The 23,279-nt window shown below is 38.5% G+C and overlaps 1 protein-coding gene across 7 annotated transcripts in view; it reads right to left on the reverse strand.

Moving 5' to 3' along the window:
* The window catches only part of CCDC170 (coiled-coil domain containing 170), a 41,025-nt gene extending 17,807 nt beyond the window's left edge, over nucleotides 1-23,218 (reverse strand). For 3 of the 7 annotated variants that reach the window (XM_039385699.1, XM_027733903.2, XM_027733905.2), the window contains exons 1-5: nucleotides 14,526-17,773; nucleotides 11,073-11,204; nucleotides 7,400-7,656; nucleotides 3,526-3,670; nucleotides 1,580-1,765 (exon numbers count right to left, since the gene is read on the reverse strand). In XM_039385699.1, the coding sequence (XP_039241633.1) occupies nucleotides 1,580-1,765; nucleotides 3,526-3,670; nucleotides 7,400-7,656; nucleotides 11,073-11,204; nucleotides 14,526-14,687 (882 nt within the window). In that variant the 5' untranslated portion in view covers nucleotides 14,688-17,773. Of the gene's footprint in view, nucleotides 1-1,579; nucleotides 1,766-3,525; nucleotides 3,671-7,399; nucleotides 7,657-11,072; nucleotides 11,205-11,731; nucleotides 17,774-18,181 lie in introns of those variants that run through there. The other 4 variants (XM_027733902.2, XM_027733899.2, XM_027733907.2 and 1 more) reach the window with 4 other exon arrangements.
* Between the last annotated feature and the right edge of the window lie 61 nt (nucleotides 23,219-23,279).

Raw genomic sequence — 23,279 nt, forward strand, 5'->3', positions numbered from 1 at the left:
TAGGAAAATATTTTTTGTAAAACTAGCTCAACTTAGTAAATGCTTTGGCAGTCAGAGCAAACTTGCAAAACAAGTCACAAAGGAAGCCCTAATCTTGGTTTAAAACATCTCCTGATTCTGGTTTACTTAGTAAGTAAACTACACTCTGTTCTTTCTCACACACCTGTGTTTGAAATGAAGTATGAGAACAAAATGTTCTCAAAAAGGACCTGTTTAAGTTTTTGTGCAGGTTCTCCCTCAGTTCCACTGAGTCTTAGAAAATTTAACACAGCTTGGTAAGAGCTATTTTCAGCAGTGAGTAAAATTTATGACCCTTGTGGTACTTAACATTTATCTTCCCCACAACAAATTCTTTCTTCTCCAGAGTACACTGCCAGCTATTTCTCATCTCCTAAGTATTTTGCTTACAACCAAATCAGAACACTATATCCTTTAAAGTGTACGGTGGCGGTCTTTTGTTCAGACAAAAAAAGAATGCTGGGGGTGGGGAAAATGCTGTATTACATTTGAAAACTCACTTGCACAAGGTTGCCTTTATGCTTAAAATTTCTTCAAACTCAATTGCACACACTCAGCTACATATCTGGCAGTCTAAATTTCATCCCTTATTTTCTTAAGTTCTGGCCATCAGCTTTAATCACACTGTTCCACCCGTGGGAAATTTTCATTATGGGCTGCTTCCTTTCCACAGTTACCACTCAAAGTACAAAGCAATGAGGAAAACTGCTACAGAAATATTCTTTGTTTGTCCATCATTTGAGATGTACAAACTCTTAATGGCAAGTTCTCCTGGAGCAATTAAATCTTTAAATCATGTACTTTTCCTTTCCAAATCATAGCTAGGTGAATTTGGTGAATACCTGACTTACAGCTTAACTTACATTTCTCATTTGAGCATCTTTCCTGCTGCAGAGATTTCCTCTATGGCTCCCCGAGAGTAAAACAGTGCTTTCCTGCAAGAGCCATCCTACTGCCTACAACTTTTTGGGTATGAGCCAACAGTTATGAAATACAAATTTATAATGCAGTGAAAAGATAATCTAGGGTGTCTGGAAGCCAAGACACTTTACCTTCCATTCCTTAAGAGAAAGAATAGTGTCTTATCAATTCCTTTCAATTTCTCATTAGAATTTTTGAGGAAACTGAGTAAAAGAAATCTCAGAAAACTTGCAGTATCATATAAATGTTATTTAAAAGAGCATTTTTTCATGTTGCATGCTTGTGCCTCAGATGTACTCATTAACTCTATGCACATTTGTTTATTTACATGTTTGTGTAAGCACAACAAAGGCTACAACAATACCAAGAAAGCAAAAGTAGAAATTTGCAAACAGCATTGGAAGACATCAAATCTGCATCAAATCTATTTTACAAAATGTTTTTGTTTCATCTCTATGTATTCTGAAACTTTAAAAAAGTTGAGAATAACCTCAGAAAAATGCCTTTTTTAGAAAAGACCCTAATTGACCTAAGTTTTTCAGAAGCATTTTTTCTCATACAATTCCTATTGAAAATTAATTTGAAATGTCAAGAAAACATTTGAAAACTAGACAAACATACAAGTAATGCAATTATGTACCTTACTAAGTTTTTCCATGTCTTGACAGTATCCTGCCACCTTTTTTTGCTCCTTTGTCACTTCTGAAACTAGCCTCATGATAGTTTCTCTGCTAGCTTTAGACTCCATCTCACGGACATTCACAGCTTCTTGAAGAGCAGCAACCTGGTCTTTTAGTGTCAGATTTTCTTTACATATTTCAGAGACCTTGAGAAATAATTCAAGTTTTAGTAGCTTCTTAAAAGCACTTAAAAATTACATATATTCATCCCCGTATACCTGCTCCTAATTATCCCAATAAAGAAATGGTATTCCTGGTGACCCCTATGTCAGATTTATAACTGCACTCTGCTACTCATTTATAAAAGAGTAGAAAGACAATTAAAATCATAGAATCGTATTTTTAACCATAAACCCCCACCTTAGTATAAAGTGGGTCATATTTACTCCAACACAAACTTTATGATCTATTAAGCAGGTGGAGAGCTACTGCTGCTGCATATCCGTGCTTGACATGAAGGTCAGAAAAAAGATCACGTAACTGCTTCATGTGAAAAGCAGACAATTTCAGCCTGGCTTTTTAAGTTGTGTGCCTTTCATCTGGAACAAGAAAGCTGCAATTTATGCTCAAAACTTTTTAGGCAAAGGAGATTTGAGTTAGTAGCAGACATTTCATAAGTAATTCAAGGGCAGGGGCAAATACATGGTGTGCTGCCATTATGAGCTGCCAACACCTCGGAAAAAGGAGTCCTTTCCAGGAGTATTCTAGGGCTGTTTTGGTACGTTATGCTGTTTCCAATAACTGGAATTAATGAATGTGGGCACTTCAAAGAGTGAGTAAAAAACGTACCCTGATTCCTACTGGCAAGACATTTGTTAAGACTAAAACAGATCAATTCTGTCTTAAATAAAACCATAACATGGAAAAGAAGCTAAACAGATGTGCTAAGACCCAAGAAAAATGAGTTGCTAAGGTTTCCTAATGCACACAGTTTTCAGGACAATTAGATTTCCCAACTACATTTATTACTACATCGTTAAAAGACATCAACATAGATTTTTTAAAGTTCCAATTACCAATTACATTAATTTATTAAAGTATGAAAGAGTGCCTCTTGCATGAGATCTAGCTAAATTTTGTTAGAGCACCCATTACAATTTCAATGTGCTTGCAATATTATGTAATATTATGAGGGCAAGTACTTTAAGAAATCACTGTGATACATACCTAGATAATCTTAATTTATTAAGACAGAACTCTTACAATGATGTGAACATAATGAAACAGAATTTCCCCAAATACCTCATGTGCTCCAAAGAAAAATAAGGATATCAAAGACTAGACAGAAGACAAGTAAAATGCATAAAATTAGACTAAAATGTCTTTCAACAGCATTGACAGAGGTTAAAAGAACATCCAAACAATTTTCCTTTCCTAAATGGAAGCTTAGTTTTTGGAACTTCGGAAGTATTCTGAAGAGAAATAGTAGTGGTTTATGATTAAGTCTCAGAAACACCACAAAGTTATTTACAGCATTTTATTACAGGGCACAGTTAGGGTTGCTTTAGAGTATGCCATTTCAGATGTTTCTATTTATTGGTATGTTGGCCCGAGATAAGTGTAAAGACCTAGTGCCATATGTTTACACATCACCTAGTGACTCCCAGTGTTAATGTTTTCAGGAAAGCTTTCAACCAAGTATCTAATCAGGGCTGTACTCGGGAACTCGGCTGATAAAATATTTATGCAGATAAGAGCAGACTGAGTTCACTGAGGTCTATGAGTGTTCAGCACCTTTGAAAATTAGCCCAACATGAAAAAAAAAGTCTGTCTTAAATGACAGCGCTGTCTGCAAACTATTATAAAACACAAAGATCTTCATCTTCATCACTTGCTTTATTTCTATAACAATCAAATATTTTTCTGTTAAATCACTATAGAGAAACCCCTGGCTTCACATAATCACCTTCGACATTAAATGTTCTTGTGGTTTCTCTTTTTCTCTGATGTCTGTGTCCAAGAATCCAGAAAGCTGTGTAAGGAGCTCTTCATACTTCCTGCTGATTTTAGAAGCTTGAGTCATGTTTTCTTCACTTTTATTCCAATATTTACTAGTCAGACAGAAAAAAAATACACACACCAGGATGAATGTTCTCTGAAAAAGAATTCAAGGCAAAAGACATTATCCCAAGACTATTGCTAGCTTCTGCATACCAGCAAATGAATTTTAAAAGTTACATTTAATTTTCTATGGTCTGTTATTTAATACATATTTTGTATTAAATACAAAAATATGTATTAAATACAAAATATGTATTAAATACAATTGTTGTTCCCTTGTGTAAACATTTATCTTTGCTTTTGATTGGCACTTCAAAGAATCTTCTATGATCCCAACCTCATTCTCAGCACAAGATTTCAATAAAACACAAGAATCAGGTGACATCAATAAGTAGTGCCCTCAAGACACTAGCAGTAGAAAGTGCAACCAAAAGCTTAGAAAAGAAAAGGGGGGGAAGAGAGTAATCAACTTTGAGTAAAAATATGCTGAAAGCACTTCCCATCCCCCCTCTAAAGAAGCTGACAGTGCTGATCAACAAACTCCAAGGAAAGAGAAGCCTCTCTGGACTAACAGAAGTGCAGGACATCCAGAGTACCTTGTGAAGGGAAATTTACCAACAGAAGCAGAGATGGGAGACACTACTTTGCTACACAGTCTTCTGCAGTGCAGCACTATCAATGAAATGGATGGATTAAAACAGAAAATATCTAGGGACTAACACAAAGGTTTGAAGAAAAAGCAGCTTTTTGCCATCAGTTTCATAACTCTGAACAGGTGCTTATCATGTGAATACATATTCCAGCCTTAACCGCAGGTATCAGTTTGTAAATGGCAGATAAGAACAACCAACCAACTAAACTAGCAGTCAGTTTAACTCATTAGTATAAATGTGGTTACATCACTTCCCTTGGCAGGGACAAAGACAAGTCCAGCAAACAAGAACCAACACAATCTGCATAGGTAGCTAACAGATAAAAATCTTGCTCATGATGCTGAAATACACATCACTTATGAAAAACTACAAGGAATGAGATTAACAAAAACAGCCAACCAAACAAAGCTCAAAATGACCATTAGTGTAATCCAAAAAACAACTCCAATACCTCTCAGATAACACAAGAGAGGTACTTAGTGGTAGAGTGGAAGACAAGCTATTACGCTTCCAGTTGAAAAACAAGGTACTTTCTAAAGCCAGTTCTTCACACTAGAAGAAACCAAGACATGAGATATAACCAAACAGCTATCTAAAGCAAATATTTTATTGAAACTCATTTGCTTATTAGAGTATAGCACTATTCTCAGCTTTCAAGGTGGGCATGGTAGTCATTTTTGGACTCAGTCTTTTCCATTTCTGATTTATGTTAGAATATGGTATAAGATTGACCACCAATCCCGCAACTGTTCTGTGGCTCTAAAAAAATGAGGCATCCACACAGAACCATGTCTGCTTCTAAAAATAAAAAATCTGAAGTACAAAGCACGTACTTGATAACTCTACGAATAACCTAATTACCTCCAGTAGGGCCCTAAAGGTGTGAGCACCCAGAAAATAGGCAATCAGGTACAAAAAAAAGTAGAACACAGCTTTTTCACAGCTTTGCTAGCTCTTTAGAACTAATGAGCAAAGAGGAGGAAGGAAAAGGAAGAAAAAAGCTTTTTACAGTTCACACTCTAAATATGCCATGGCAATAGATCTGTTGAGTAAAAAAGCACCATTTTCAACAGGAGAGGTGCACATCCTGGAAGCCAATCATAGAATTCATCAAACATTTCTTACTCATCCCCAGGTACAGAATGCAAATATGCATTTCCTACATACTGGTTTGCTCTTTTCATTAGCGATTTTCAGTGAAAATCTTTTTGAATACCTAATTAGGACTAGTCGTGTGCCACGTACTACCAAGGTGGTTAGACTAAGTGACTGAAGCTCAATAAGTCAGTACATTGGTTAGTATTAAGTGACACATGTAACCATTAGCTGGGGTTGAGAAAAAACTTGGAAAGCAAACACTGCACATTCGTGACCGATCCAACATGTTTGTTTCCTCCAAATGAGCAGACTCAATCTCCCGTTACCCCTTCCCTTTTGCCAGAAGTCCAGTGGTCCACTCCAGGTGCACAGTGAATCAGATCTGGGATCGGTAGAGCTGGAAATCAATATTTTATTTTGCTCACTTCTCTCTTGGAGCAGTCACCTGGTCCTGATCACCATGCAGCAACACAAAGAGAACTGATGACACAAGTCTCATGGGCCAAAGAGAGAAACCAGGACTGCTCTGGGAGTGACAGCAGAGATTTATGCCCATAAAATTGATCATATCACTGTAATGATAGGCTAGTATGATACACAGCAGTTTTCTCCCAGTGAGTTAGGAAATGGGATAGTGGGGTTTTCTTCCCTTTTTTCTTCTTTTTTTTTCCCACCAGAAATAGCATTTTAAAGAATCTTAATAGTTATTATGTCAGAGATTGATGCTTTTAATGTTGCTAGGATGAATAATACACTTCTCGACTTAACTATATCCTCACTTATACTGGGATCCTATCTAATATCTTTGGTAATCAACATAAGCACTCTCTAGGCAGAACTTTTGGCAAATCAGCTGGTAATAAACAAGTGCACTGCAATGGTTTTCTCTAGATTTTAAAATAACTTAGTTATTCACTTCTAACACACAAAGCCTGGCAGAGCTGTGCAAAATACTATTTTGGGAAATACAGACATCTGGTAAACACTCACCTTGCTCTTAACTAAACAGTATTGAGAGAATCATGAATATTAGCCTGCCAATGGGTGGAAACATCCATTACAAAAGTCTACAAGGTGTCTATTAACATGATTGATACCAATTTTCAAATTTTAGTGTTCAGAATATTTTCACAGCAATCAATTTGATTCGTGATCAACATTGCTATCAGTGTCCCTCCCACAGAAATAGGAGCAATTATGTAGAACTGACAGATCAGTGCTCTGATACACTATGCTAAGAACAGTATAGTTAAAAGACACTGTCTTTTATTATCAGTTTTGTGCACATTAAAAATGTAAACAAAACAAGACCACACAGCAACATCCAAAAGAAAGCAGAAGCAATGTCAGAGAAAGCTAACATTACTGAAAGCTGTACAAACATTAACCAAACATTAACATGTTCCTTTCAAGATGCTACTAACTAGGAATTATACCATATTTCCTTTATTAGACTGCTCCTAACAGACAGCTTTACACTAAGAAAGAAATTCACTTGATGCTGTTCTGGTTCCAGCTGTGACAGAGAAGAGGGGAAAACAGTTTGGGGTGGTGCAGGAGCACAGTCACTCACCACTGCATAGTCTGTGCAGTATGCCCATGGTAAATGTCTGTAAAAGATGGCACGTAATAAGGACAGACCAGGGAGCCAGTCTGTACAAAGTCTGCCTCAGTGCCACACATGGAAATAACTTGAATGAGGAAAGTATATGTATAACTTTTACTGTGTTCAGAGTAACAGCCCTCTGTGCTTCTTTTTTGGTAAACAATGAGGTTACACCAAGCTGACTTATATCATTTCACCTTTGAAGGACAAAACACTCAAAATCCTATTTATGGGCTAACAACTCAAAACAAAATTCAAATTTCAACACCTTCCATACACTCAGGTACAACAGTTTTGCAAGGCATTGTAACAGAATTTAGAACTGAAATAAAGATTGTCCACCAATATATTTTTCTGCATTGACAATTGCACCATTCTGTCATCCCAAACAAAAATTAATTCTCATCTTACATGACTCTTACTTAAGTTTGGTATTTTGATTGTGCAGCTCCTCCTTCAGCTCCCAGTTTTCCTTATATGCCACCTGAGCTGTCAGCTCAGCCTGGTTTTTAGAAGTGGCGAGCACACACAGCTCTTCCTCCATCTCCTGGATTCGTGTTTGCAAAGACAGGAGGCGAGACTTCTGTCTAGCATTGTTTTCCTTATAGCTTTCAGCTTCAGCCTTCAGCTCTTGAAAAGAAGCTTCTTTAGAGATTATGCTGGACCTGAGTTCAAGAAGCTATGGACAGAAAAAGAGAAAATTAATGGAGAATAATTTGCCCATGCTCGAGGGAGGTGATTATCCTGCTCTACTCTGCACTAGTGCAACTTCACCTTGAATATTGTGTGCAGTTTGGGGCACCACAATATAAGAAAGATATTAAGCTCTTAGAGACTGTCCAGAGGAGGGCAATAAGGCTGGTGAAGGGCCTTGAGGGGAAGCTGTATGACAAGCAGCTGAGGTCACTTGGTCTGTTCAGCCTGGAGGAGACTGAAGGGAGACCTCATTGCACTCTACAACTTCTTTGTGAGGGGAAGAGGAGGGGCAGGCATTGATCTCTTCTCTGTGGTGACCAGTGACAAGACCCAAGGGAATGGCCTGAAGCTGTGTCAGAGGAGGTTTAGGTTGGGTATGAGAAAAAGATTCTTCACCCAGAGGGTGGTTGGGCACTGGAACAGGCTCCCCAGGGAAGTGGTCACAGCACCAAGCCTGACAGTGTTCAAGAAGCGTTTGGATGATACTCCTGGGCACATGGTGTGACTCTTGGGAATGGTCCTGTGCAGGGCCAGGAGTTGGATTCAACGATCTTTGTGGGTCCCTTCAAAGTCAGCATATTCTGTGATTCTGTGAAATAACATGACTGTACTACAAGCTTAGTAATGTGACAAAAAAAACACAATTTGGAATAGAAGATTCACTTTTCTACCACTACAAGACTGAGTGGAGGGATGCAACTTTACTTTCATATAACTACGAAAAAGTAATAGAAGAGGTTTGTAGGAACAAAAGCTACTGTGGGCTAACACAATACAATTTTTCACGATAATATCTTACAGGAAGATAAGTTTATTTCATAATTCAAAATTTAGGAAAAGTTTACCTTAAGTTCTGCTGCACAACCTTGTCTTGCATGCATCTGCTTTACAATAAAATTATTAACACCACTATTCCCTCTTTTTTGCCTGCCACTTGCCTGCTTCCAATTCTGGTGCACAATTCCACAGAAAATTTAAAGCTGCAGGAAGCTGTAACAGCAAAGTACCCTGTTGTATGGGTACAGAGCCTCTTCATAATTTGTGAAATATTCAGAGGCAAATAAATCTTTGGAACGTTGTGCGGTAGGCAACCTCTTCTCATCTTATGTAAATCGCTATTTTTTGGTCTGATAATCCAGTTCAATCCAGTTTTTTGGCTTTCCTCTCTCTTTTATTTAAAAATACAATTTTCCATTGAACTATCTCTGCTACAAGCTTCTGGAGGAGACTGAGCTTGAGGTAGACACACCAGGCAAATAAAATTTCCTTGCAATTTTGTTAAAAGGAATCACAAGAAGCATTAAGGTATGTTTCAGATCTCCTGACAATTCCAATTAAAAGCAGCAAGATGCAATCCAAAGCATTCCTCTCCTATTACATAAAATTAACAGGCAAATAATTAAGCCACATTAACTGCTCTTTATGAAGACTGGTAGGGCTTTTAACTTGTGGCAAACATTTTAAGGCAGAAATATTTAGGACATTAAACTGCAATTCAGGACAATGTAAAATTCGCTGCTCTGCCAGAGTTTTCCAGTGTGACCAAACCCAAGAATATTCAGAGAAATTCAAGAGGCTGGTGAGCCAACTGAACAGCAACTGCCTTGGAAAAGAGAGGTCCTGCTTCTCCTGCTTCCAGCCACACATGTCTGTCCTCTACCTTGCACCAGCTCTGCGTTTGTCTGACTCCTCCACAAACAACTTAAATAACAGCTGTCAGAAAAGAATTCACTTTTCCTCTCACAGGGGAGAAAGAGGAAGTGGAGCTGGCCACATCACAGAGAAAAGGCTAACACTGAGAAATCAGGTAGGAGAATCACCCTTGCAGCAGCAGCAGCACAACTTTCAATAAGCTTATGCTTCACATGCAAGTGCTGGTTTATCAGACACCTTGGAGCTGACATAAAGCAGCACCGACTTTAAGAAAAGCAGCTTGGCCTTTTCCCAGGTTCTTGGGCTTCATTTCCATACTCCACCCTGTTCTTTGTGCTAGCAGAAGCACTAATATGGCTACGAGGTGAAATAAGATTGGGAAACTGATCTGGCTAAAACACAACTCGAAAGGAATGATTTTTTCAATTGCATCAACAAAACAGTGCACCATAAAAACTACACATACTTCTGTGCCGGTACAAGGGGTGGGGTAGTGTGGGGAAGGAAATGAGCAGCTAAAGGAACAATAGAATTGCTTTACTTGGCAGCTGGACCAAACTCTGGTATCTTACAGCGTTCATAACCTTAAAATTTCTCTGTGGTTCAACTCCCCATATGATATTTTTTTCCTCTGTCCATTGTCTTTGTGGTCAGTTCCAATAGTAGAAAAAGCAAGAATAATCCCATATCATGAGTTTTACAGAGCACTCAGCAGAACAAGGCTCTGACCTCAGCTGGGTCATGAAGGTCTTTATTAACAAGAGCATGAACAGCTGCTTTCTTGACTATTCTTTTGCTTTTGCAAGCGCAGTCTTGAAAGAATCTATAAATCATTCAGTCGTTCTGGCAATAAAGTCATTCAACATTTCCAGTAATAAATTCTTCGTATGAGAACATGAGATTCTGTATGGCTTTTTAAAATTGAAATTTAAAGCACTGATCCTGGATGGATGTTAAATGTAGGGGAACTCTGCAGTCATTTCAGGATCAACTCATCAAATTAAAGCTCAGCCAATGGACACTTATTCCTGTCTGGATACTGTAAATATATGTAAATAAACATAAGCATTTCGTGTCTTCTAAAGGCAAATTTTACTCCATTTTAAAACTGACCACTGACCACACCGCTGACTTTGACTGATCAAATCAACTTTAGTCAGTCATACATCAAAAAAAAAAAAAATATTTGTGGAAATATCCTGTAATAAAACCTCTCCTGAGAAGCACCGTCTAGACAGCAGGAAGAGCTGCAAAGTATGTGTATGTGTTCTTCAGCCTTTCTAGTTACAATCAACCTCATTAGTACAAACAAAATTTCACTGATGATGAAAGCAAAGCAAATTTGTGGAGCTGTGATTTGAATAAAGAGGAGAAATGGGTAAAGGTGGGCGGCCATATTTTAACTCACCAGCAACAACAGGAGGACATCTATCAGAACTTTTACACAACCACAATTTAAAAATACGAACTTTCAGGTTTAAAATAAAAAGATTGAATTTAGATGACAATGATAAAAAGCTAGACTGCTTCAAATCTTTCAAACAGAAACTCACAATTAGCTCTTGATCACAGAAGGAAGCAAAGTAAAAATCACACAGAAATTCTAAAAACAAAAATGTTACAAAAAACCAAGAGTTTGTTGTAAAAGCAAGTTTTGGAATTTCTGCAAGTTTTCTATTCTCTGTATAAAGTATCCCCAAAGAATTTTCAGGTTTAGAGAAGGATTTGAAATGCTTTTAAATGTACCTCTGACTCGGCACAATCATACTTCACTGAAAGTGCTGCAAGTTCACTTTGAGCAGCTTCAGCTGCAGCTCGGTAGTGATTCATCTGCTCTCTAGTGACAGGAATATCCAAAAGAACGTGATCATGAGATTCCTGTGAAGACAGTATGAAAACAAAACCATTGGAGATTGCACTTTTGAACGTTTTTACTGCAGTGCTTTTTTGTTTGATAAAGCACATTTTTCCAAATACGCTATTCCCAGAGTAGCATGCCCTTACTGAAAAACAGGTTAAACAGTCACTTTTCTACCACTCACTACTTTAATCTGTAAGTTCAGCCACGAACATCAGTGCTAAAGTATAATAGCCTGTAAGATATTCCCCCTCAACAATCCCATGGCCTTCCACTGCTTTCAGCTCTGGCTGTTTCCAGCAGTTTCTATGTATTTGGCAACATTCAAAAGGTCTCTCTTCGACAAACCTATCCAGTCGCTCTTTTAACTCATGTAAACTTTAACCCAACAGGAGTCCTCAGATGTATCTTACACAAAGAACCACTTTGGTTTTTAGACTTCAGTTCCATTGCTTGTCCCCTCATTTTTATTTTGGAAGAATTGTTGAAGAAAAAGCAGTGGCTACCAATCTTCTCTGCGCCAGTCATGATTTCTATCATATCTCACCTCCACAGTCTCTCTACCAGGTTGAAGAGTCCATGTCTACTCAGATACTTGTATCTGCCCCTCCAAGTCACTTTTTGGCTTGCCATTTGTTCTTTTACTTCTAAGCTGTCAAGGCTAAAGGTCCTTTTAAACTTCATCACTAGGATACAACTTCAGCCTTCTGACTGATGTGTTCTCATCCCCAGCAATCACCATGATGACTTCCTTTCATTCTTTTTCAAGTCCTGATTCTATGGCAAGCACTGCCTCTGTGTTTCTAGCACAGTCTCCTTCACACCACTTGCACAACTCTTTCAGCTGTGCCCTTTAGATTCTACAGTAGGCTTTCTCCTTTTTGCACTCCTCTGCTCTTCTAGAGTAGAGCAGGAATGCACTGGATTTCTTGGCCTTTATTACTTAAGTCTTTCAAGAAGAAAATTCTGACCTGAGGTCTTGACATGGGTTTTATTAGATGGAACCTTTTTTTCAATTGATAGTAACTATAAAATGATGAAACGCAACCTCTTCAGAACACAACTAAGCTTAAGTTATGCTGGGAGCACACATGGCAAAGGATCAAATGTGATATTTTTAATCCATCAGCTCTCACACAGGACTGCAATCCTCATGCATTTGGGTATGCATTTCAAAATGCAAATCTCCCCCAGCCAATGACTGCTGTTGGAACAAGGCATCCTAACAGAGACAGAGACAAGGTGTCTTCCTTTCACGCTTTTCTACATCAGCATCAGTTTCCAGGCTGAGATAAATTACAAGTGCAGCTCCTACCCATCCAAAACAGAAAAAAAAATTAACAGTGAGTAAAATAAATCTCTACCAAGAAACACACAGAGAAATCCCTGGAGAATAAGGCAAAACTACTAGTTAAGGCTGCAACAGAAGATAAATCACCTTGGATTAGTTGCTATAATATTGCCAACTCTTTGTTTTCATCTTTCTTCAATGCGCTAGTAGACGCTGGATTAGAACCATCAAGTTTAATTGCATTCATCTCCCCCAGAGACACTCAGCTGTGCTCTTTCATGAAGGAGTTGCCACTTTCACCAAGCCAGTCAGATACATGGAGTAAGCTCACGGCCACATACAACATAATCTCAAAGATAAAAGGGCTGCTAATGTTCTCAACACTTTATCACCCTCCTGAGGGAGTGAGGAAAGGCATGTGCCACCTCCTTGGTACTTTGTCTTCCTTTTGCTCCACTCCACTTATTTCACACTGTACAACCACATGAAATTCTTTGATGTAGAGAGTGTTTTTTCATTCTGTAATACACCAGGGCTCCACAACCACAGATGGAGCTTGCAAACAGTAATGCTGTATGCCGTTTATGCATGTTATTACATTTATAGTACTGCATTAACGTAGATTTTCTTTTTCTTCCCTAAACAAACACAGACACTTATGACTTCACAGAAGGAAGGAATACATCTCAAAACTGATGAAATAAAAACATTTCAGAGCATTGACGAAGAAAGAAGCCCCCATTCAGCAGCAACAACCAATGTAACAGCTTTGCAGCTGCAACTTCCAAAATCTGTGTTTTTTATACAAATCTAGATTTTAAAATGATGAGCACTTTAAAGATTCAGATACACATCCAGAACGATTTAAAAAAAGAGGTTAAAATGAAGCCAGGTGCAAAAGTCAATGGGAATTACCATTTCACTCATCTACAGTGTTAGTGAGATTTACAGTGGCAGATCTCTGCATCCTCCAGTGCCTTAGCACATATGAAGCTAATCACACGTAGTAGCATCACACTAGGAAAGTTAGCATTACCATCACACTTTTGGCAGGAAATGTGCATGCTTTAGTATTAATGCTTTTCTATGTTTCTATGCTCTGCCATCAGTCAGTCACAAGTCTGATCTTTAATAAGACCTATCAGACAACTCAATTAACTTGGCATGACTCTACTGTAGGGATAAAATTTGTAATGGGGATGCGGCATTTTTATATCTATGGAAAAATTCAGATTTGTGATCTTTCATAAGTACTCTGTAGCCTATACTGATTACTGTCAATAAAACAGAATTAATAAAGTGTTAAAAGAATAAGAGGCAGTAGACGGCAGAAGCTTTAATACACTATCACTCAATCCACTCTAAATAATCTAGGTTTTGGGTGGTTCTCCCATTCACATTATTAACTTTTTTGATCCCTTTCCACTTACCTGCAAGAAAATGAAGTTTTAATTTAACATCAAATGCTAAACAGAAGCTAAACGTATATTTAAAATACGTAAGAGCAGTATCTACTTGGACCTTTGGCTTTGTTAGCAATAGATGTTCTTTAGAAAATCAACAATATATGGTCATTGTTGTTATTGTTGCCCGTTTTTCTTTTGATTTTTTACCAAATAACTACCTTCACCTCCCTGGAAGCCAGCTTTTAGTTGGCAAACTCCATTTGACTAAGAAATAATGAAACTTCAACAACATTCAGTAGTCTTACACCTATCCGTGTACTTCGAAATCAACCAACTTCTCAAGTCACTCACTCCCATTCTGCTTTTGGCAGCTTTTATTTCCTGAAGTGTTTCTTATTTCAGCCCTAGCAAATGCTGCTACCGCTGCCATTGCCCACACACATTCTCTCTACCCCTTTGCCAAAGCATATATTTAAAAATGTCTTTAAAGAAACAGAAAGCCCCCCATAACCGTTTAAGCACCACTGCTACCCTGAGTGACTTGTCAATGCACTGCCTCTTGTCCACAGCAGATGGACACTCCTCAGGGCAGGGATTTCTTCTTCCCATTCCCAAAGCATCTAATCACATTGGGGTTGACATACCAAAAATGATGACTCGTGAACCTTTGTTGAATCCATTCTTCCTTTGCTTCTACAGAACAAATGGGGGGGGAAGGGGAAGAAAGGTTGAAAATTAAATAGATTTGCAATATGATGGTACATGACATTAATTTTTAGCAGGCCTGCTATACTAAACTTTTTCATAGGTTACCATCAGAAAAGTTGGGCATAAAAGCAGAACACCATGGGAAAGTTTCTCTAGTAGTTGTGTGCACTTTGATGGCCTCCACAATATTCAAACACACACTTAACTAAAACAGACACTGACTTCTCAAGGTCACATTCACCAGTTCAGCTACACAGTCAGCCTTTGTGCAGTGATTGCTTCCTTTGCCACTGCTTTTCACGTGCTCCAAGTTTTATTTCATCTCTCCTTTTGTCCTGCATGTCTTCTACACTGACATATTTCAAAATTAAAAAAGAAACCTGAGCAATTACACATGATCTAACTTAACTGACTGGACGCAGTGCAATATTCAACAATTTCCATAATTCCCAGTGTCATAACCATTCATATTCTGAAAACAAAGGAAATGACAAATCCCAAATCTGTAATATTTCTTCCCAAGACAAATAAATGCTCATGGGTGCATATGTGGATGAAAATTGTTCTAACTTCTGAAAACACAATTCAACAGTACAGTTGATTATTATTATTATTATTTGCCGCAACAAGTAAGAAGAAGACATCCAACATGAACTACTGGGAAGAATGGGCAGTTGAAAAATTTCCACACAGAATTTATCTCCATAAGCAATCACAAAGAAATGTTAGTCCCCAAACTTGTTATTGGGTCTGTGGGAGGCTAAGGTGCTTTCCAGGACAAGAGGAACCAGGAGGAATTCATTCTGTATGGGCTGAACTGCTGAAAAAGGGATCTTGAATATTGTTTTGATACTCACTATTCTATCTACAGCTAGAAACCTAGTATTAAAAATTTGTTGCCATCCACAACCTAACTAGCTTAAATTTCTGAATAACTTGATCTAAAAAAAAATTCTACTTCAGCATGCAGCAAATACATAATTATTTTTTTTTTGAAAAATAATCTATCCTACTATAAAAACAAGTTTTAGAATACATTTCTTTTCATAAAATTTACAGGATAAAAAGCAAATCTTATTTTAATAAGTAACATGAAAATCAGGCACTGGACAATTTTTAGAGATTAATTTCTGAGTGAAATGCAGGGAAGGTAGGCAGCACTTGGCTACAGCAGATTTTTTTTGGTAGCAGCAGCTAGCCATCCATCCAGCATGCACATTGCTTCAGAAAAGCCACAGCAGCTACACACACCAATGAGCATGAGAGGGGTAAGACACTATTACACAGTGACTCAGATTTTGTTAACACATGCGAAAACATATTACAATTAATTGGAGTCACTTCAAGGGAGAAAAAAGTTCACAAATTAAATATCTTTTATGTGTATTTTGGGTAATGTTGACTTCTTTATAGATAATATTTTTCCTAATTTGCCTATCAGGAATCTCAAAATGTTTGTGCTGATAATGACTTATTAACATAAATCAAAATTTGCAAATAATATTTCACAACTATTTCCATTCTGTCAGTTGCTCTTGCACATCTTAAAATGCCAGAAATAACCAATTACTTTTGATCACTTCCTGCTCAGTGAAGTCTTATTTCCCCTTGCCGATTTCTCCCTGTAACTACACCCAATTCATTGCTTGCATTTTGTGTAATTCTGAAAAGTTCTTTTCTTGTTATTGTTATATGTCTGTGAAGTTTTTCTGCATTAGTGTAATGTTCCAGAAGCATGTAAAACTAAATGTTCCCAGCAGTTCAGATAAATTACCAAAGAGATTTTCTAAATTCCTTTCAGAAGGCTACTGCTGAAGTCTACTCTCCTCCCTTTGCAGTAATCATTGAAAGGTATTACTGAAGATAAAAATCACCCTCTGGTGTTCCTCTACTTAAGAGGCCGATTTCAAGCTTGATTAACGGGCCCAAATGAAAGTTTCATCACAATAAAAATTTTAGTCTTACCCACTACTACTACAAGCAGCAGTTAAAGCATTTTCATCTTACATTTTTCTCTCTGTTAAGATGAGATGACTTTCCATTTATATGTAATAAATGCATTTAAAATGATGAAAGACAGCACTCATCTCAAAGCAATTACAGAGACACATCACCTACTCTAAACACTGCTTAACATGTTTTCTGAGTTACTTCATCTTTTGTCTGCGTGAATAAATTAAGTAATATGGCACTCCCCTGACACTTTCACTCACAGCTTTTCCAAAATTATTAACAAAAAGCTGCTGTGTTTATTTCCAAAACAATAAAAAGGGTAATTGCTAAGATAAAATTAAGTGCTTATGCAGGGATTTGTGCAAACAACTTGTTCTACTGCTCTTGCTTTATCAGTGTTGAATAGAGTTAAATAACTTCTGTAACAGAATAATTTATACACAAGATTTAAAAAACAGACCCTCTTGCAATGCCAACACTTGCAATTTTCCTACAATGCCTATTATACAGCAATCAAGAAAACAAATATTTTAGAAACATTTAAGTGTGCTGGTATATACACAATTAAAGACTGATTAGTGCTGTAGTTTGATTTACCAGTTGTAACCCACATTTTATAAATACATAGTTTCTAAGGTGCTTCTGAGTCCCAAAAGCAACATTCACAAACTATTTGACTTAGATAGGTAGAACAGTAACAGTAAGCAGTGCTAACAAAAACTTTGTAATTGGGTCATAACAGTTGTATTTAGTATAATGGCAGTTGTTTGCCACCACAAACTACCGGAATTCTTTATTTTTTTGTCTCAGAGCAACATAGCTTCATTACAAAAGTGATGTTCAACTGTTAAGGAGGTACCAAGCTGTTCACACAAAAATAATTTTTTTTATCTTTTGCAATACAAAGGTGTTACAAGTTTTCTACTATATCTTTAGTACAAAAGAGTTTGATCCTTCTAAGCAATATTCTCTCCCTTAAATTCACATCAAAGCCAGCAAACCAGTTTCAAAGGAAGAAGAGATGCAAAGAAGAAATTCTTAGATAACTACTATAAATTCCTACTCCGTGAAAGCTACTCCCTTCTGCAACACTTAGTAAGAAAAATCTTTTTGGCCTTGAGTGTATAAAGATAAGCTGTAATGATCAGGTGAAGTTCATTGAGCTTCAACTGCACCACACGTGGATCACTGGGAACAGCTCTGCACCTGCAGAAGTTGTGTTTTGGGGGTTTGGTTTTTTGAGGCAAAAGTGGTTGGGTTGTTTGGGTTTTTTTGGGGGGGCGGGTAGAAGGGGGGGTGTTTGAAAGGCAAAATTAAATTGAAAATTGAAAAAATGACTTGCAAAGGGGGGTTACAACGAGCCTCAGGGTCAGTCAGCCTCCACAGCAACACCGACAGAAGCTACTGAAGAGTGAGGGGAGAAAGGGGCATTTTTCCAAAACCAGGGCTTTATTTTCTAACAGGGGAATAAGTAAAAAACAAACAAACAAACAAACCCAACAACAAAACACCCCCCCCCCCAAAAACACAAACAATAACAACAACACAAAATAAAACAAACCAAACCACAAAACCCCTAACCACGCCAAGCCCCTCTGCCCTTTCTGCCTTGCCCTCTGTCCCTCTGTCACCGCGGTACCTGCGCTGCTGCCCGGGCCAGCCCGCCGAGCCTCCCCTGCCGGCCCTCATGGCCGCTCGCGGCCGCCGCCATCCCCCTGGCAACGCGTCCCGGGAAAGGACGGAGGGGGCACCGCGGTGGGGCCCGCGGCGAGGGAAGGGGGGAGAGTGCTCGGTGTGTGAAGGTGAAGAGACTTTACGAAGAGATGCTCACAGAAACGTGGGGCTTTTTGTTGTTTGGTTTTGCTGGGTTTTTTTCACTTCAAATAAACATTACCTGAGGAAATTGGCTCAGATTTTTCCTCAAAAAAGTCAAAAGAGGCGATCAGAGCAGACGACACTTGAGCAGCAGCTGCAATTCCTCGGGCAGGCTTTCCTTCTCCCCTCAGAACCTGGAAACGAGCACCTCCGCAGCCCGGGGACAGCAGCCTTCCTTGATGAACGCTAAAGTACCTGCAGCTGAAAGAGCACCTCGTCCTCTTCCTCCTCACCTTTCACCCAAATAAAGTGGATAAACATGGGAGGAGAGAAACTGAAGATAGCAGTAAAAGAAAATTAAACCTTTGGGTGCATCGAGGCTGCACATAATTTTCTCTGAAGACCCTGTCAGCTGTTTAATCAGCTCATCCCCGTGCCTCTGGGCACAGAGCCATCTTGCACCATTTCTGTACTCACAAGTCAAAAACTGCCTCACCTTTCCTAGGAATGCTGACTTAATCATGTTTTCCAGAAAACAAAATGGAAAAGCTAGGGACAGTACTCTTTTTTTTTTTTTTTTTTGTCCTCGTCTCTGTGTGGCTGAAGCCTTTTCACTGCTGCTGCCAAGGACAGAGAAGACCCCTACCCAAGCAGAGGGGTGCTAGCATGGGTCATCACCCTATTTAAATGGCTGCACTGCTTAAATCGCAGAGGTATACAATGCCATCCCTCAGCTGGAATCTGCCACTAAACTCATAAAGGATGGGAGAAAAATAACTTAATGTGAGGAAGGAGTGCTGGGAACAGGCTGAGGGAAATGGAGACCCACATGGGGCTGAGGCTGTGCAGCACAGGCAGCAGCAGTGGCCTCCATCTTCCTAAGTGTTAGGGGAAAGACACAATTGCTGTCGGTGCGTGGGGTGGTGACAGCTCCTTTGGTGGCATGTTTCCAGTTCATCCTCAGGGGTGAAGGGTGAGCTAACAGCCACACAGGATGGCATAGGGGCACGAAAATGTTTCACAAACCCCGCTGTTCTTACTGTACACAAATGCTGGTGCTGTAGCAGAGGAGTGAAACCCGGTAAGGCACTTCTGAATCAAGATTGTCCAGTGCTGAAGAGCAGATGGGGGTGCAGAGAAGCAGCAAAGCTGCTACCACCACATCGTGCAAAATGTTGCTCCAGGGTAACCTCATTCTGCATCTATTAAGTATTTTTAACTGGTTAAATTTGTGCTTGTGGTCTTACATAAGCCCAGCTTAAATCTGGCACAAGTTTTACTATCCACTGCAAATTCGAATAAAAATATCGTCCTAGATTTGCCCAGCATTTGACTACAGGCTAAACTGTCCTATTACTGGAGCAGCATGCAGATGCAGAATTAAATGATTGTGAAACTTTTTCCTAACTTGCCTAAGTATGTGCTTGAGCACACTTCCCCATCACTAGTCCTGCAGTGCCACGGCTGGTTCAAGAGCTATACTTCAGCCACTTATACAGCTGTATCTTACCATAGATCTATGAAGTTATTTGGCTTTAAAAAAGCATACTGAATCTGATGAACTGCAGCAAGAGTAACAATAAAAGAGGCAAGAAAAAAAATTACATAGAAATTTAATGTAACACTCCAAAAAAGAATGGGGCAGTTTGAGGCCCCATTTGACTAAGAAAAAAGTATCTTATTACACAATGCTCACACTTAAAAGTGCTTTACCCTTGTGCCAATATTTACAAGTAGAGTTCTCAAAAGGACTCCATATTTCTTTTCCCTTAACAGGGACAGGAAATAATGACTTAGAAAGGGTTACTTCAGACTTTTAATTATAAATAATTTCAAGGAGTCATTTTCATTCATCAAATTCATGTTTTGTTATAGAAACTACATGGACAGGATGTTCTCAGCTTTTCTGAGCAAAGTATGATGCAAAATCTCTTGAATATATGTACGCCACTCCAATTTTTGAAACAGAAAATAACAATTAAAAAATTACTCTAAACCTTCCCTTCCCTGAAAATGCTCGGTATTGAGAAAAGATGCTAAAACTGACCTGGGATAATGAAACCCCAAACCCAGTACCCCGTACACTCAAAAATATACCAGTTGAGATTCTGCAGGTATTGAAATATCTGCTCCTAACTGAATTTTCTGTATGTAAATGAGAATGGATATATAAGAAAAATTTCACAGCTAAAAGCCATGTGATGATGTGGATAGCTTGCCCCTCACTCGATGAAAGAGACATCCTTTGTATCTTGTAGGATATAGATGGATGGAGAGGAAGTGTCTGAAGTACCCCAATGGTACCAAATTTCTGGTCACTTGAACCAGAGATTCTCTTAGCACGTGACACAAATTAGCAGAAGTCACCTTTCAAAGTGCTTAGTATGCCAAAGGCTAAACTGATGTTCATTAATTCTACTGCTCACAAATCTTGTAATTTAAATTTATTTTAACAAGTGATTAAAAGACTGAATCAAAATATTTAATATTAGTTTTGAACTCAAAATTTCATTTTTTTACTAACACTATAAAAAAAATTTATTAACCTCAAAGCATCAGCACCATATTGAGAAGGTGAAGTATTTGTATTTTTTCATGTACACGAATTCCAAAAGATTTCCTGAACACATATATACTCATTACCTAAAAACAGCTATGGCTGAGGTCAAAAGAATTGTACACTAGCAACATTAAAATAGAAAGAGGTTCAGGGGAAATTAATCCACAGGACTTAAATTATCTCCTAATTCAGCTAGAATAATTAGAACGGCCACATTTTAACAAATATTTGGCATAAAACTCATGGGCATTACTTTCCAAGGTACTAATTTGCTCGTTTTCCAGAAGGTATCCACTCCAAAAGCAGAGTATGTCCCACCAAGCTGTGCTCCTCCTCTACTCCCTCAAATCACTAGTATCATCCTGTAGTGGAGAAAGCTTTCTTGAGGAGTTTCTTATCCTCAGCTTACCTACTTCAAGGTTTAAGATGTGTAAATTGAGTGTAGGTAAATTGTGTCTGATAACAGTTACTACTGTAAATCTGATAGTGGACTATTTTAAGAAGGATTAACTAGTCTGATTAAGTTCATCTGTTCTTCTGCCTAACCAAAATAAGAGTCCTTTTTTCCCCAAAAATCTTTTAACTCCCTGATATGCACTGCACAACTAGCTCCTGCTAGCGCTTTCCATCAGGACCCAGCAAAATAGCAGCAAAACCTCCTAGGGCCAGGGATGCAGTCAAAGCTGCATATCCAACAAATGTCAAAGGCATTCAAGTATAGCTCTAATCAGGATCGCTTGAAAACAAGAATACAGCCAACTATGGAAAAACGGGGATGTTCTTTGGTCACATAGAACCCTTGCTGCAAGTGGTAGGCCCTTCTCTCTCTTCAGGAATTTACCTGTCTCCTAATTCCCTAACCTACTAGGCCATGGGTACACATATTCCCTGGGCTGAAATAGGATTGTAATGCAAATAACACAAGAGTCACTGGACAGAAGGAAAAGTAGGTGAAGAGTCCCTTCAGCTAGCTTGAGGGAACGCTCCTGGACTCTAGCCCTTTTTCCAGAATTGTTCTGCATTTTACACAGATCCTAGACCAAAATTAACAATTATGTATGCACATAAGCCATCTAGGATCAGAACACAGTGCATTTCCTGACCTATAACAGTTAAGATATTTTCTTGGGAAGTGGGAGTTAAGAGCTGAAACCTATTCCAGGCCACAAACGGTTGTTAAAAGCTGGTTCTGTTTCCTGAACAGCCTTTCTGTACACACCACCACTGAAGGAAAGCATGGATTTACCAGTTTGCAGGTCCTTCTCTGCTGCATTAATATACACAAGCATTGTAAAGATTAAGCTTGCTGAACTTCAAGGACACTGTGACTACCTCCTGAACAGTGTTCTGTATGTTAGCAGGTAAGAGGGGAGAAAGCCCTTCTCTGCAGGTGCCTGAGCTGCAGGGGTGCTTGTCAGGAGATGCCCCTGTGCCCCGTGCCAGCATTACACAGCACCTCACTGAACACACAGTGCTTCTGTACAGCCCCTGCCCCAACAGGAGGCCTAGCTACTTCTGCCTCTTTGCCTCCACCCATTAGTCCAGCTCTCAGACTCTGTGTCTCCACATTCGGTAACAACCAAGTCCTCCTTTAAAATTAATCACTGAGTGAAATACCACAGCTGCAGGAAAAACTCCCTGTGATCCGCATGTGGGAAGATGCAACTAACGGTATCGTCAGGCCTCTCATCAGTTAGAGTCACCTGGAAAGCATCGGCCTTACCGTGATAGTATAAGACTAATCAATTAGTTAACATTAAGAAAGCAAAAAGAAAAAAATTTACCCTGATACATCTTACCTCAGCTTTTAATCTTTTACTTCATGAGACTTGGAAGAAGTAAGTGGAATCCCAGGAAAAATTAGTTTCTATGAGGATGAAAATTTGGCTTCACAGGAAATCTGAATGATGTAGCTACTAGATGATGTAGCTTACTGAAAAGTGGTACAACAAAAGCAGAACACAAGTACTGAATATGTTTATTCATTGCAAATTATCATAATATGGCATTTTATATTTCTTTCCCAGTCACAACCAAGGCAGATGAGCCAAATGTCAAAAAGCACTGTAAATAAAAACCTTTCTCACAATACGTCTGCAGAATTCACAACAGCAAAGCTGAGGCAGAATGCGGATTAAATAATCTATAAATTAATTATTAATTCATATAAAAATGTGTTTAAGTGGCCTTTTTTATTTCTAGGTCTGTTACAAATAGAAACATATCAGCAAGAATAAAAATGTAGCTTTTTTAGGAAAAAAACTTCAGAACCAAATAAGAAAACATAAACAGTCCATGGTATAGGAAATTTTTTTCCTCACATGTGTTCCGCCCCTGGCATATGAGAAAGAAAGAAAAGGAC

Source organism: Pipra filicauda, unplaced genomic scaffold (assembly GCF_003945595.2).
Source record: "Pipra filicauda isolate LSUMZ 115617 unplaced genomic scaffold, ASM394559v2 scaffold42_size3861933_pilon, whole genome shotgun sequence".
NCBI lineage: Eukaryota > Metazoa > Chordata > Aves > Passeriformes > Pipridae > Pipra > Pipra filicauda.